Source organism: Lycium ferocissimum, chromosome 3 (genome assembly GCF_029784015.1).
Source record: "Lycium ferocissimum isolate CSIRO_LF1 chromosome 3, AGI_CSIRO_Lferr_CH_V1, whole genome shotgun sequence".
Taxonomy (NCBI): Eukaryota; Viridiplantae; Streptophyta; class Magnoliopsida; order Solanales; family Solanaceae; genus Lycium; species Lycium ferocissimum.
The window spans coordinates 9,845,024-9,860,530 of NC_081344.1; the positions used below are offsets into that span (position 1 = coordinate 9,845,024).

General features: G+C 33.4%; 2 protein-coding genes across 2 annotated transcripts in view; both read right to left on the minus strand.

The window, feature by feature from the left end:
• The window catches only part of LOC132049644 (laccase-4-like), a 44,058-nt gene that overhangs the window by 17,385 nt on the left and 11,166 nt on the right, over nt 1–15,507 (minus strand). The gene's annotated exons all lie outside the window — the stretch shown is intronic.
• LOC132049642 (protein OCTOPUS-like) lies at nt 745–4,453 on the minus strand. Its single transcript, XM_059440515.1, has 2 exons — nt 2,368–4,453; nt 745–1,246 (listed from the first exon to the last, which is right to left on the minus strand). Exon 1 carries the CDS (start codon nt 4,233–4,235, stop codon nt 2,376–2,378), a length of 1,860 nt encoding a protein of 619 aa, XP_059296498.1. The 5' UTR covers nt 4,236–4,453; the 3' UTR covers nt 745–1,246; nt 2,368–2,375.

Consider the following 15,507-nt stretch of genomic DNA (forward strand, 5'->3'; position numbering starts at 1 on the left):
ATACCGCAACTCACGATTAAAGATGGAGGATTGCGGTAAGTATATGATGAATCATTTGAAGGAACTTCTCTGAGAGACTGAAGCTTGGTTAATACACGAATGACAAGTTTTTTTTTTTTGGAACAAACCAAACAAGTAAAAGAACATTCATAAAGTCCGATAACAATGATGTCTAGGCTAGTTTCTCTACGGTGACATTAAGAATAAAGAAGAAGGATTGTGGTAAGTATATGATGAATCATTTGAAGGAACTTCTCAAAGACTGAAGCTTGGTTAATACACATGTGGAACGTTTTCTTTTTGAACACAGACGAGATATGTAAAAGAATATTCATGAAGTCTGATAACAGTGATGTATAGGCTAGTTTGTTCGCACCTCAACTATTTCACTAAATGCTTGCTACTTCCTACCAATGCAAGCACCAGATAATAATTCTCACCCAGGCTTAGATAAATAGAAAGAAAAAGAAAAATAACCTGACGTTTATCTTCGCTAGGATATAAAGATTTCCCATGATTTTGTCCTTATTCATCTACCACTAAGCCACACCCTTGGGCTCAAAGTCGCGTATTAACTTCAAAACTCCCGGCAAAACTTTCAGTTTCTTCAAGACAGAAAAGTGTTTCAATTCTAAAAGTGTTCAATTCTATACTGCTGTAAAACTCATATGCGGGGGTGGCATTATCTATAGCTGGGAAATACAAGATACCATGGCAGAAGAGTCTGTTCAAGAGAGAATGATCATCTAAGATGACAAATAATACTAGTAAGACTTTTCATTGCCACACCAATTTATCACTTTTACATTAAACCAATAACCCATCGAAAGATACAGACCCCAAGCAAGTATTAAGCTGTAAAGCTATATAACTGACCAAACTCATATCCTCTGAACAATGAAGGGATTGTACTACATATACCAATTGAGTGAAACGTTTATGTATAATGCTACAGTAGAAGGAAGAAAGATTCAGGATTTCTACTCAGTCTCTATTCGAAACTTCAGCAGTGTAGACAACAGTCTTTTCAAACTAAGGAATCTGATTCTTTGTCATCTTTGTCATCCAATGCTCTCCGGCAAGTTCAGATCTCCAGGAACAACCAAGGGAAACTGGATTTCTTCCAACCTTCTCTGACTGAATTACGACAGAGCTTCTAACCAACAACAGGACTGACTTCATTCTCACCCTTGTTACCAAGAAAGATGAGCGACTCGCAGTACGTCTAAAGCCTTGAATCGCATTCCTGGATTAAATGGAAATATAATGAGGAAACAAAACAACGGTCAGTTCCAATGAGGTACAAACAGGGAACAATAAAACTTCATTTCAAAAAGAACACCACCTATGTGACTTTGCTTTTACCTAGAAAGTAACAGAGTCAAAAAAATTATCAGATCATTTGATCGACCACATAATTGTTTTCTTTCTTTTTGGGGTGGGTGATCCACTATGTTTTGTTTCCTTGACAAGGACTACTCTTGCAAAGAGTTATCAACAACGACCAACACACAATAATGAACTCAAACAAGCAACAATCATGAAATAACAACTGTAAAGGGAAGGCTGGTATCAAGGTAATCTAGAGACTGAGTAAGTACGACACTCGTATTAGGCAGAATCGCAATGATCAATGCGACACCTCCAAATAGCTTGCAGTTCCGTGTACCCAGAATCTCAATAAGTTCGCTGATAATTTTTGCAAAATCAGGTAATTGTTACGACAGTCAAATCAGATTTTACATCTGAGTGTAGTTGATGTACTCATGAAGGTGGATTCTCAGCTTTTCATAAGTAAAAGTTTTCAAGATATAATAACATCAAGTATGGGCATATCTTCAAGGACAAGATTGCCTTTTCCTGACTGTTAAAAATATGTGGAGAAGAGATTCAAACATAAAATTAATTAGAAGACAAATATAAGTAGACAACTGAAGTACCATGAAACTGGAATCAAGTGAGATTACAGATCCTTAGCTGTCATACTGCTAAATATGAGAGTTGAGTCACCATTTTTCCGTTTTGGAACTATTGTAAAAAAGGAACATGGAATTAAGGAGGTAAAATTGACTAACTTACCTAATCAGCAAAAGGAATAAAAAGAAGTAAAAGACAAGAAGAAAGATTACCAACTCCAAAACAAGCATGTACAGATACAATAATCCTACCCAACTAAGACATAAAGCTAGTTTATTGAGAATGAAATGACAAAGAAAATCAGATAGACATCACAGAGAAAAGACATTTTCATGTCACTATATTAGAATAAGTCCAGGAAGCATTCTGATGACAAAAAATACAATGACACAAGTGATTTAATAACAAATGCGACAAAATTAACATTTAAACAAAGGAAACACCAAGGACCTTGTATCTTAGTACAGGCGAAGTACGCTCCTCCCATTTGACCTATTTTGAGCTGGTAAACCTCTCCGGCTGCCTCTCATGGGAGCAAAATGGAACCGCAAGAACCCGTTATCTACATGATTAGGCGAATACCTTGCACTCCGATTCCTCTCCAACACAAAATCATCTTTCTTTTTACTATTACCATTAGTATCAATTCCAAGATTCCTCACAGTTCCAAAAGATCCACCAATATTAGTTGAGTTTCTCCAACTAACACTGCTATTACTCCTAAACATATTCCTATTAAGACCCCCTCTTAAATCACCATTTCTCCAAGATCCTGAAAACGACCTCTCCACCCCGTTCGATCTACTATACCTGTCATCTTCCTCATCTTTGTTTCCATTACCTTTCTTATGTATAAAACCCCATATATTCCAAGCCCACTTCTTTGACTTTTTCGATCCTTTTCGTTCCCCATTTCCAATCCCGGAACCACTACTATCCTTAAACCCTGTCAACTCAAACGTCTCCGAGTAATCATCCCTTAAAGAATTGGGATTTGAAACCGAAATCGAATTCAAATCCCTCTCAGGCTGAACTTTAGCATTAGACACTGCTTTCATCTCATCAATTTCTGCTACTACAGCTGCTGCTGTTTTCCTTATTGAGTTAGATCTATCAAGACTCTTCCTTCGCCTCGAAGACGAATCCAAATAATAGTCCCTGGTTTGAGCAGACCCTCCAGGCAAATCAGTTTCCTCACCAATGCAATTCGCTGAAACAGGCGATTCTTCAACCGGAATTTGGTCATCAGCCCGTTGAACCTGTGCAACTACTGGTGCATCTTCTATCACTGAAACCATAGGTGGCACCCTAGGAATGTTCCTTCCCATGAAATGCACATCGCAAGAAGCTCGAGGCTCATCGAAAGAATACCTCGGATCATCGATACTAATCCTCCCAATATCGAGAGAAAATCGAGGTTCAGTATCACAAGACCTTCTTCCAAACCCATAATCAGCAATCTCTGACTGTGTTTCCCTGAATTTTCTTGAAATGGTGGGCTTTTCCAATGACAATGTAGATGAATTCTCACAATTGTTTCGTTTTTTCGCCTTTTGTTTTCGTCTCCAGTGATGCCATTTCTTGCTGAAAACAGATGCTGCAGATAAGAAACTTCCTGCAATTTCCTTCAAATCCCTTGAAGGCTTTTTCGCTTGGGAATCGAGATCTATATGATCTTTCATTGGCATTAATATATCACCATTCACCACTTCTTCTTCCACAATTTCTGAACTGATGACCTGTCCGCCAAAACTGTTTTCCAAAGGGGACTGAAACTCTTCAGTTATTTCTTCAGTTATTTCATTCACCACCACATTGACTTGTTCGTCTTCTTCTTCTTCTTTAGACTCGATAACAGGATTATTAGCAAGAACGCCGCCTCCACTATTATCCTCAGGATGAGGGTTTTTTGTCTCAGAAAATAAAGACCAAAGTGTGTTACGAACACGAACGTCACAAGACTTACGTTGAGGCTCAAATAAGCTCAACCCCTCGTTTCTTGAAGCTGAAAATGACTTAGTACGACGAAGTTCAGGGAAAAAAGAACTGGGTTTTGATGAGGGTTTAGGAGGAAGATTAGTTTTGGAGAAAAGGGATTTGATACGAGAAGAAGAAGAAGGGTTGTTGTTATTGTTGTTGTTGTTAGTGGAAGGATTATCTAAGGTGGTGAGGCGTTCAAAGAGACATTCAGGGCAAAAACCAGTGAAATCTTCATGTGGGTGTTTGTCACAACTGAAGGAAGAACGAGGTGGTTGTGGTGGTGGAAGTGGTGGTGGTGGTGGCTGTGTTGGGTCGGTTGTAGTGGTGGTGGGATTCATACCAGGTAGTAATAATAATAATGTGCAATGGGTACTACTTTGCTCATGTTCTATAAGTGAAAGAGTAAAATGTTTGTTTGGCAATTGTGATTTGTGAAGTTTTTGTTGTTGAAGTTGAGAGAATTTGAGAAAGGTTTGTTTTGGTTTATTTTCTCAACTATGGGGTAAAGTGAAGAGACAGAAAAGAAGGGAATGAATTGAAGGGGAAAAACAGAGAACAAGAAAGACTGAAATACCCCCAAAGATGTGGTGCAGCAAATGAGGCGACTCCTTCTTTTAACTCGTGTCGGGTTTGAGCCTTGGGTATAAAAAGAAATTTGAATCTTGAGTATAGAAAAAAAATTGATAAGTAACGCTTTCTCTCGAATTGGGCGGTATGCGGCGCAAATCAGAGTATAGTTGAGTTCTAATACGGATACCGAATACTGAATGAGGAATAAAAAAAAAAAAGAGAGAATGAAAAATGTTGTCTCTTCTTCCTCGTCTTTTCCTTCGTAATCACAACGGACACTCTTTCATCTTTTTTCCAAAATATTATAATTAATAATTTTGTTTGACCAAACGTTTGTAGCCTTGTCGTTACAATATTATATTTCATGCTCCGTATTTTCTATTTTATTAGTGAATCAGTGATGGATTTCGAGGAAAAATTTTGAATAATAAACTTACTCTTAAATTGGAACTCAAGATCAAAAGTAAAACGAGATTTTTTTTTCTAACGATAATGATAATATTAGATCAAAAGCATAATAAAGTCAAAGCTGTTCACTTTCAAATACTCCCTCTGTTCCAAAATAATCAACAATTTACTTCTCGAGAGTTAAAAAAAGTCAGTTCGTGCAATAAGTTCCCGTTATGCGTGAAGAAAAGGAGGAATGCAACCCAAAGACTTCTGAAGGGATTACCTATTCTAAAGACTACTCTCACCCAAGCATGCTTAACTTCAATTTTTCAATGGGATACAGTGTGTTAGTGCTGATATGATTGCACTTCTCGAGAGTCATTTTAATTAATCTTTAATGTTAAATTTATATTAGATTAATTTACTATTTTTTTAAAGTTAAAATTAAGAGCTATATGAAAAGTATTACTAACTTAACATTTTTCTCATCACATATAATGAAATAGTGATCAATATTTATAAAAATTGACTCTAAAAAACGAAATGCAGTAAATATTTTGGGACGAACGAGTATTACAGAGTGAAATTTATCATTTTCTCTTTTGTAAATAGACGAAATTAGGGAATTATAAAGAATTCCTAAACGAAGAAGAAGAAAAATTAAAATACATAAAGAGGGAAGGAATACTCGCATATGCTTTTTCAGTCTTTCGTTCGCCTATGCTCATACGCTTTCCACGGAAGAAGATTTTTTCTGTCTCTATTTAATAAGTATAAATTTCATTATTTAATGTGCCCTTTTAATGTCGTCTCATAAATTATTTCAGTTACAGTTAAATCCTGTCCATTAAATTTGTATTACTCCTAATTAACTATATGCAAAAAAAGAAAAAATAGAATTTTGCTATATTTGAGAAATAGTTAACAAACTTTAAAACTAAAGGGCCTAAATATGGCCAAACAAAGCCTACATGTGTGCTCAAATCAAAAGTTTCACTTTTTCTTTTCATCCAACTAGATGATTTCAAGGAGTAGAATGGATTTCCTTTATAAGAAAAAACGGAAAGGTCAAAAATGCTTTAAATTATGCAAAATTGAACAAAAATGTCCTTCGTTATAGTTTGGTCCGAAAATGTCCATATCGTTACTTAATTGGGTAAAAAATGTCCCTAATGTTACTTTCCTGGGTCAAAAACGTCATTTTCCTAATAATCATATTATTTTTTTCTTCTTTTAAACACAATTTTTTTCTAACAAAAATATTATAGAAAGATTTCTTTTATTAGTGTTTGGGAAGGAGCTTTTGATTTTCAAAGATTCCTTTGGAGAGGAAAAAGCAAAAGCAATAAATCACGCCAACACATATAAGTCCTCTCTCTTTCACTTTTTATTCTCTTCTCTTTCTGAATGTGTAATAGAGAAATGTCTCACCTGTTTTCTCTCCAACACATCTCTTTTCGCTTTCTTATCTTTTTCTTTTGTCTATACTATACTATTTTTTTTCTCTTTTCTTGGTTTTGGAGTTTACTTTTGTTTTCTCTTTTAAGTGTACCCTTTTGTTTGGCACCTCATTTTGAGTTCCAGCATTCTGTAAATTTGTACTACCAAATTCTCATGTCATTTGTGGGTTATTATGTCACACTTGTTTGTCCCGACAATCTGTGCCAAAGCAGGGGGGAAATGACAAACAGTACTGAATCAACCACATAGGAGTAATAAACAAGATTAAACAAGGGATGATAATATTTTGAGTCTCTTAGTTATTACCATAAATTTCAATTTTAATTCTTGTTTTATCTAACTAAGCATATTTAACAATTTATTAATTAAATTGAGTGTTTTGGCTCTTTGACATAGGAAGTGTGTTATATTTGGACCATTTTTAGAACTATACTACTCCCTCCGGACCAATTTATGTGATATAATTCGACTATGCACAAAGTTTAAGAAAGAAATGAAGGCTCTTGAAAAGAAATGAAGCCTTTTGAAATTTGTGATATAAAATAAGTCATAGATATTTGTGTGGTTATAAATTATGGGTAAATTTTAAGTTAAATTGTTTCTAAATATAGAAATATACCATTTTTTTTGGGACAGATAACTAAAAGTAAAGTGTATCACATAAATTGAAACAGATGGAGTACTATTTAATATGGCGTGATAGTACAAGCTTAACATAAGACATGGATAATTAATAGATGAGATAATTAATAATCATGATAAATTTGTAATTATTCACAAGCAAACAAATCGAGATTAATTAAAAGGCAATATGTTAGAGCAGATATCATAAAAACTAAAATCAGAATATATTAATAACTGGCGGACCAACATTACTATTAACCCATATTAAACAACATAAAGGGATGTCAAGATTGTGGATAGTGGATACGTACATTTTATAGCAGGGAAAAAGACAGTCTGAAATTAGACAGCCTCGGATGAAGTCGATGACGATGATGGGACATGCACACATTTCATATGTCGCCCTTCAGCTTTTGGAATAGTAAATAGACCAGTAAACACTGCTAAATCCATTCTACTTTGTAAACAATTTATTTCCACCAACCCAAATTAAAATCTTTCGAAGACGGACAAAGATCTTACTGCTCAGTTGCCATAAGAGATACTCTCTCCGTCTCAATTTACGTAAAGTTATTTGACTGATCACGGAACTTAAAGAGAAAAATAAAGATTTTTTAAATTTGTGGTCCAAGCTCCTATTTGGCCATAGATTTAAAAGTTAGAAACTTAAAATTTGAAAATTTGAGTTTTTGAAGTTGTGATTTTTGGAATTCGAAATTGTGTTTGGACATGCATTTTACTTAAAAAAAAATTAAAGTTTTGTAAGTGGAAGTAAATTTTCTCCCAAAAACTGGTTTGAGTCAGTTTTTGGAACTTATATTTTGAGGATAAATTTTCACAGTCTGATTAAATTTCATGGTCAAGTGTTTGAAGAATATTTTTAAAATCTGATCGAAAATCTATGACCAATTGCTACTAAAACAAGTCAGAGGAATTTCCATGGCTGTAAATCGTTTCAGTAAGGGTAAAATCGAAAGTCCAAAATCAAATTGTTACTAAATATAAAAACATATCATTATTTTATGGTATGGACTAAAAAGAAAAGAGTATCATATTAACTGGGACGGATGAAGTAGTTAAAAAGGAAGTTTGATCAACTAATTCGTTTTGATAGTTACTTTATAATGGGTTTTAAATAATATTTACATAATCTAATCAAAAGTTATAGGTAAATCTCTGGATGCAATATATAATTGGTAATCTAATAAAGATGATAAAGTAATTTGCAATCACAAATTAAAATTGACGATTGGTATATAAAAAAAAATATTAACACTATTATTAGTGCATAGAGCATAAATAATGCGTGCATGATTTTCAGTAGTTTACGTGTGTGTATTGGTTTTTAAAAATGTATAAGTTGGTGTATGGATCAACTTATTATCAGTGCATATAACATAATAATGGAATGCATGCAGCGTAAAGTGAATCTCTGTCGTCAACCATATGCATCATAATTCTTTTCATTTTCTATTACAGAAGAATAATAGTACAAATTATTTGTATAAACACAAAAAAGCTTTCACATTTGTCTGTCTTAGCTGCTCTCTTTTCTTGTTGTTTATTCTATGACATTACAACAAAAAGATGCCAAAAGTGACATCCTAAATTGATCTTGACGTCTGCTAATGGAAGGGAATCATGGGAAATTAAGTGGGTGTAAATGCAACTTGTGGTAATTATGGCGATTAAGTATAATCATTTAACTGAAATTATTAGCTAATGCAAAAATACCGGTGAATTATTAATAAAAATGCTGAGTGACAAAATTAGCCATGAAAATATGACCTGTCCTACTGCCAAAGTGAGTTGAGCTGAGTATATTTCGACGGTGAGTTAGTTTGGGTCAACCCATGAGAAAATTGATTTCATTTGGGTTTAAATATATAGCGCAAATTGACACATAACTTATTAAAATACTTTTTTCAGAAAACTCTTTTCCGTTTTATATGTTAGTCCTAACAAAGAAAAAAGTTTATCAGTTAATAAATAATAATAATAATAATAATAAGAAAAAGTAAATAAATTAAAAAATGATTAGAGTTAGACAGATTGAGTTATGACTCAAAGTTTAGCTTATCTTGGTCTAATTCATCTCCACCCAAATAATATGGCGAGTCGCCAATTTATGATTTAGCCCATATTAATCCCCAAATACAACACAACCTGCCCATTTGAACCCAGAAAAACTATAATATTTGTATCTTGTTACCATTTGGCTCTGGTCCAAATCAGAGCATTATGTTGCTTAATGAAAAGATTTGGTGTAGCGGATGGAGTTGCTCCTCCCTTAATTAGAGGTTTCGGGTTCGAGTCCTGAATATGAAAAAATTCTTGGCAGGGATCACTTTCCCCCTAATGGGGCCATACGCGGCGAATCCAGATATAGTCGGGCTCCAACGTAGGTACACCGAGTGGCAAAAAAAAAAAAAACAACAACAACAACAACAACAACAAATCTTGAACTTATTAGCCTGTTTGGCCAAGTTTATTTTTCCCCTAAAAGTACTTATTTTTTCAATAAGTGCTTATTTTAAAAAAAGTGAGGTGTTTGGCCAAACTTTTGTGAGAAAATAAGTATTTTTGGGAAGTAGCGGGAGCAGTTTTTTAGAAGCTAAAAAAAATAGCTTTTACCCAAAAGCACTTTTTTGAAAAGTACGTTTGAGAAAAATACGCATAGAAGCACTTTTTAAAAGCTTATTAAACACTAATTCTTTGCTCAAAAGTACTTTTTAAATTAATTGGCCAAACACAAAATGCTTTTAGCCAAAAGTACTTTTTTGAGAAGTACTTTGTACTTTTTAAAATAAGTTGTTTTTAGAAGCTTGGCCAAACAGGCTATAAAAACAGCTTATTTTAAAAAGTACTTTTCGCTAAAAGCAATATGTGTTTGGCCAATTAATTTAAAAAGTACTTTTGAGCAGCAATTAGTGTTTGACCAAGCTTTTAAAAAGTGCTTCTATGTGTATTTTTCTCAAAAGTACTTTTCAAAAAAGTGCTTTTAGGCAAAAGCTATTTTTTTTAGCTTCTGAAAAATTGCTCCCGCTACTCCCAAAAGCACTTATTTTCTCACAAAAGCTTGGCCAAACACCTCACTTTTTTTTAAATAAGCACTTATTGAAAAAATAAGTATTTTTAGGGGAAAAATAAGCTTGGCCAAACAGGCTTTAAGCACAAGGAATTTCGAAACGAAATCATGCAGTTTTAGGTATGTTAAGGAAAAAAGATTCGCATCATTTGTAGACATCATACTAGGTTTTGTCCATTTAGCAGCTGGAATTCATCATTTACAATTGTCTTATCAAGAAAAAAACATTTATTTCCAAATCTAATTTGACTGTTTTGCGATCGATTAATCAAGTCCCGACTCACGAGCTCCGTGGCCCTAACTTTTTGCATACATAAACTCAATTTGCTAAATGAGAAAGTATTTCATCTTATCCCAAATAAGTTTTTTTTTTTTTTTTTTTTTTTTTGGGGTATGAATGTAAACATTGTTTCCCCACTAGGTGTTTGAACAGTATTTAATTGAAATTGGAAATTGAAAATTGTAATAAACACAGAATCTAATGGAAGATTTCAGCCAAAAGAAAAATCAATAGCACTAATTCTGTCAGGTTGATCTAAAATTGCCCACTAATTTTGGAAGGGTTTAAAATATATTAACATAATATTATAGTTTGATTCGGATGGGATAAGAAAGTGATGGAATAATTGCACAGGCGTGCATCAGAATTTCCACAAATTTCGTCGAACTCATTATTAGGTTGAATAATGGTGTTTCATACTTATTATTATACTAATTCGTCTTTATTGTTACCCTTGCCATATTTAGATCTTGGACCATATTTTTTGTGGTCGGGTGATCTTAGTTTTATCCAAATTCAATGTTTGTATCAAACTACAATAACACATCATAGTTAAATGGTAAATTGAGGAGAAATAAATATAGTTAATCACCATAGTTAAAGTGATATAGAAAATATATCGCATGCATCCATCGTTTGGTATACATTAACAAAGGTGAAGAGGGATTATTTGAACCTATCTAAATAGATATCATATCTAAAGTTTGAGGTCTTGTATTATTACATTTTATTCAGGATTAAGAATACACGTAATCGAAATTGTTAGATTGATCATATTTGTCAAAATTCGGTTGCTAATAAGTTGCTTAAATTTATAAAACAAATAAAGAGAGGTGAATGAAAAATGGCAAGAAGGAGCAGTCCATCATTTAAAAGATAAAAAGGGGAGGCAAAAAAGGACAGCATAATAATAGAGTTGTTTCAACCCCACATGCACAGAAATATGCATAAATCAGTGAGGAAGAATCTACCAACCAAGAGGACACGACCTTGTCGAATGATAGCCTAACACACACACACAAAAAAAGCCTTCATCTTTGAACCTAAAATTCTTAGTTTCAGGAGTCTTTCACCATTGCCGACACTAAGAAACAATTGGAATTAGCGATAAATAGCTTTTATTGTTAAATAAATAAATAAAATTGTTGTTTACTAAGTGATGGACTATCGATAGATTATCGAATTTTTTTATAAGCTAAGGCTATTTAGTGACGAATTTCGTAGCTAATTCTTTTTCTTTTTTGAGTGTCACGTCTCAAATAATTAACAATCAAGAACAGGACTGTGTATTATGGACTTGTACGTATATAGGATTTTAAATGACAGACCAGCATATACACCGCCATGCTAGTTAGAGAGGAAATGATCTTGTATGACCACGTACAATTTGAATAAAAGAAAATGATTTTCTTCAAGTTTCTTATGTGTAAAATGAAGATTTCTTGTAAAGAATACATAAAACTAAAACTAATTTATGAAAAACTACAAAACCAATTGACCCCGGTAGATAGCACAAAAACAAAGACCAACCGTGGTTTTGGTAAGTCATGTAGTCATTATTCTAGTATCCTTGAGGAATTTATGCCCCATTTGATGTTGCTTATAATGGGTGTCAAATGTCAATGGTAAAATTTCTTCAGATTTTATAACGATGGTTCATGAAAAGTATGTTCAGCTCGTACATGTAGACGTATGGGGAATTACCAACATATGATGTAAATTAATACTATGTTATATAGTAGATTATTTCATTATATACACTTAAGTTTGTTGGACAGATTCAAGACAATAAACATTGTGATGTAGGTTAGCAATTTTTTTTTTTTTTTTGTTCTTATTGTCATAATCAGTGACGTGAGTCGTCCGCTACTAATGCTCGCATCAGGATAGACTCTCTACACTAGATTACATGCACTCCTTTGAGGGTGTGGCCTTTTCCAGACCCCTACATGAACACGAAATATTTATTCGTGTATTGAGTTGTCCTTTTCATTGTCACAATCCTAATCCTAGTGCTAGCAAAATAGATATAACGAGGTGACTAGTTTATAGTTTATATTAATGATGCTCTACATAAGGTTGTGCTATAGGCTAATATCATGAAATTAGGCCTAATTATGACACCACTAGTAGGGATCCCAATCATAATAGACTAAAACCAAGTAAAACGATCCATACATGTAATAAGGTGAAGGATCCCAACAAAGAATTCGGAGTTTGTCATGTTGTAAAGCCAGTCAAATTAAAGGCATACATACCTTGTTAAGGATTTTCATTGTTCCAAGGCAGATCCTAAGAATTACTGTTCTGAGTTTATTCTATATATATTATCGGTGTAAATGATTCTGACGCTATTAGTGTAATTTTACACATGATAATAAATATAAATTGCTCTATTTTTTACATTACCATGTTATACTCGATACGAAAGTTATCTATTAGTGTAGGTTAACTTAACCTTTTACTGTAAGAAAAAAATTAATAATGTGCACAGAGCAAAACTCTTACTTTTCTTTCTCAAGCTAAAGTGTAGAGGCCACTTGACCTGGAGATCAAAAGCAGTTGTGAGAGAAAAAAAAGCTTTATACAAGTGAGGGTAAATATTTTTGTTCTCTTCATTTGGAAAAGCTTTCTTTTTCGAGATGGTGGGACACCAGTGTTGTTGAATTTATTCACTGCGATAACAAAATAATGGGCAGATATTTCTTTTTTTTTTTTTTTTTGCGCAAAATACCCTCAAAAGGACTGGTCTTTAATTTTTGTCCCTCACATTGATGGTCTTTAATTTTTGTCCTTCGCTAAAAGTCCCTTGGTTTCGGGTTTGAACCCCCTCCCAGTCAAAAATTTTTTAAAAAAAAAATCGCAAGGCATAAGTTGGGTTTTAAACTCTGCCTTAAGGTAAAAAAAAAAAAAAAAAAAAAAAAACCTTTGTTGGAATTTTAATTTTGCAAACCTCTGGCTTAAGGCTTAATTTTGGGTAAAAGTTTGCCTTAAGGCAGATTTTTTTTTTTTTTTTTTTTGTTGACTGAGCCTGGGTTCAAACCCAGGACCTTAGGATATTAAGCGAGGGACAAAAATTAAAGACCATCCCCAACGAAGGACATTCCTGCAAATTGCTCCAAATATTTTTCTGTTACGTAGGATTAGAGAAGGAATTTTTACTCATTGTAGCTTCTTTTAAGACCTAATTATTAATATTAACTATCCTTTTATTTAATTATATTTAGTAGCTAATTAATTTTTCTAAATTACAAATGGTAGCTATATCAAAAAATACATACCCAAACACATATATCTTTCTTTTTCTCAATCACTACTCATTTCATATTTTTCATTTCTCAAAAATCTTAAAAAATCTCTCTTCCTTCTCTCAACCACCACCACCATGGGCGCACCACCACCATGGCCGCACCGCCCTCTCTCTCTCTCCGTCTCCCTCTCGTGCTCACCCCTCTCTCTCTCTCTCTTTCACTCTCGGATACGGCCGTGTGCATTGTTGATGGCGGCGGTGATGGATTGATTTTGAGATGGTGGCGGAGAAGATGACGTAGAGGTGGAGAGATTAGGGTTTTGTTGGTGATGGAAAGATTAGGGTTTTTTGGTGGTGATGGTGTCTCAGATTTGGGTTTTTGGTGGTGGTGGTGTCTCAGATTAGAATTTTGGTGGTGTTGGAGAGATTAGGGTTTTTTGGTGGTGGTAGTGTCTCAGATCTGGCCATGTGTATTTGTTAAAAGCCAAATACAAATACATTCAAAAATCTACATCTCACAAATACACTATTTTTGAATGTATTTGTCTTTGTATTTTTGAGTGCATTTTTTAGTGTATTTTGTTAATAGCCAAACACATTATTTTTTGGATGTATTTGTTATGTATTTGAATTTTTTGGTCTTGTATCTGAATGTATATGTTGAAATCCATTCAAATACACGAAAATTTGAATATATTTGGCTTCATAGTAGTTGGAATGTACACAATGTATTTGAAATACATCAAAAAAAGCCACTGAAATACATCAAAAAAAAAAAATCAGTAAAATACATAAAAAAAAATCACTGAAATACATTAAAAAAAAAAAAAAAGACACGGAAATACATTATGGCAAAAAAAAAAAATCACTGAAATACATCAAAAAAAAAATCACTGAAATACATCAAAAAAATATATATTAATATCTAATTTAATAGCTCCACCATTAAAGGCTAAAATCAAGGATCATGTTTTTTTTTTTTTTTTTACCTTGTTCTCATGTATTTGTTGGCAACAAATACACGCGAAAACATATACTATTTTGCCAAAATATAGCTACAAATGGTAATATTTAAAAGGGTAGCTACAAATGGTAGGAAGCTACAATAAGGTAGTCATTTGAGAAATTTTACCATTAGAGAATGTGTCCAATATAAGCACTTCCCTGGTTGGGCTTTGCATTCGCAAATTAAACTTCAGAATTCAGAAAAAAGGGAAAAAGAGACAAATGACAATCCGGCCCAAAATATTGAGAACCGGATGGCCCAGAGCTTAAAGGACATTTTTTAGCCTTTTTAAAATAATTCCATTTCGTAAGCTTTCTTCAACTAATTTCAGCATATGTATAGAAACTGCATCATTGTTGTATAGAAGATGTATTATACTTATATAGAAACTGTATCATTATCATATACAATATATCCCAACAGTATGTGTTTAGAAAATGTATTAGGGTCGTATAATTTGTGTTTAATAAATGTATAATCAACGTATACTTACTAATTATACACATATTATACATGTTTTGGGCTATTTTTTAAATGCTCAATCAACGTGTACTTACTAATTGTACACATATTATCCATGTTTTGGGATATCTTTTGAAGGTTCAATATGAATTTTTTTCGTTGACCTTTAGTGGCGACTTTTAGTCGCAACAAAAAGGTCTTTTTTTTTTTTTTTTTTGGTAGTGAATGAGTTACTGGGTTAGCTTGACAATGGTTTGGGCGGAATGGCAAGCTCGCTGCATTAAGCCCAAATATGGGCCTAACAAGTTTCTCATGGTCATGTAGTTTTTCCCAGGAAAAAACCATGCATTTTTTTTGCGCGGAGTGCCCTTCTTTTGGGGTGGTCTTTAAATTTTGCCCCTCATATTTGAAATGTTTAAATTTTGCCCTTCGGCTAACACCCATAGGTCCCAGGTTTGAACCCACGCGCGATCGAAATT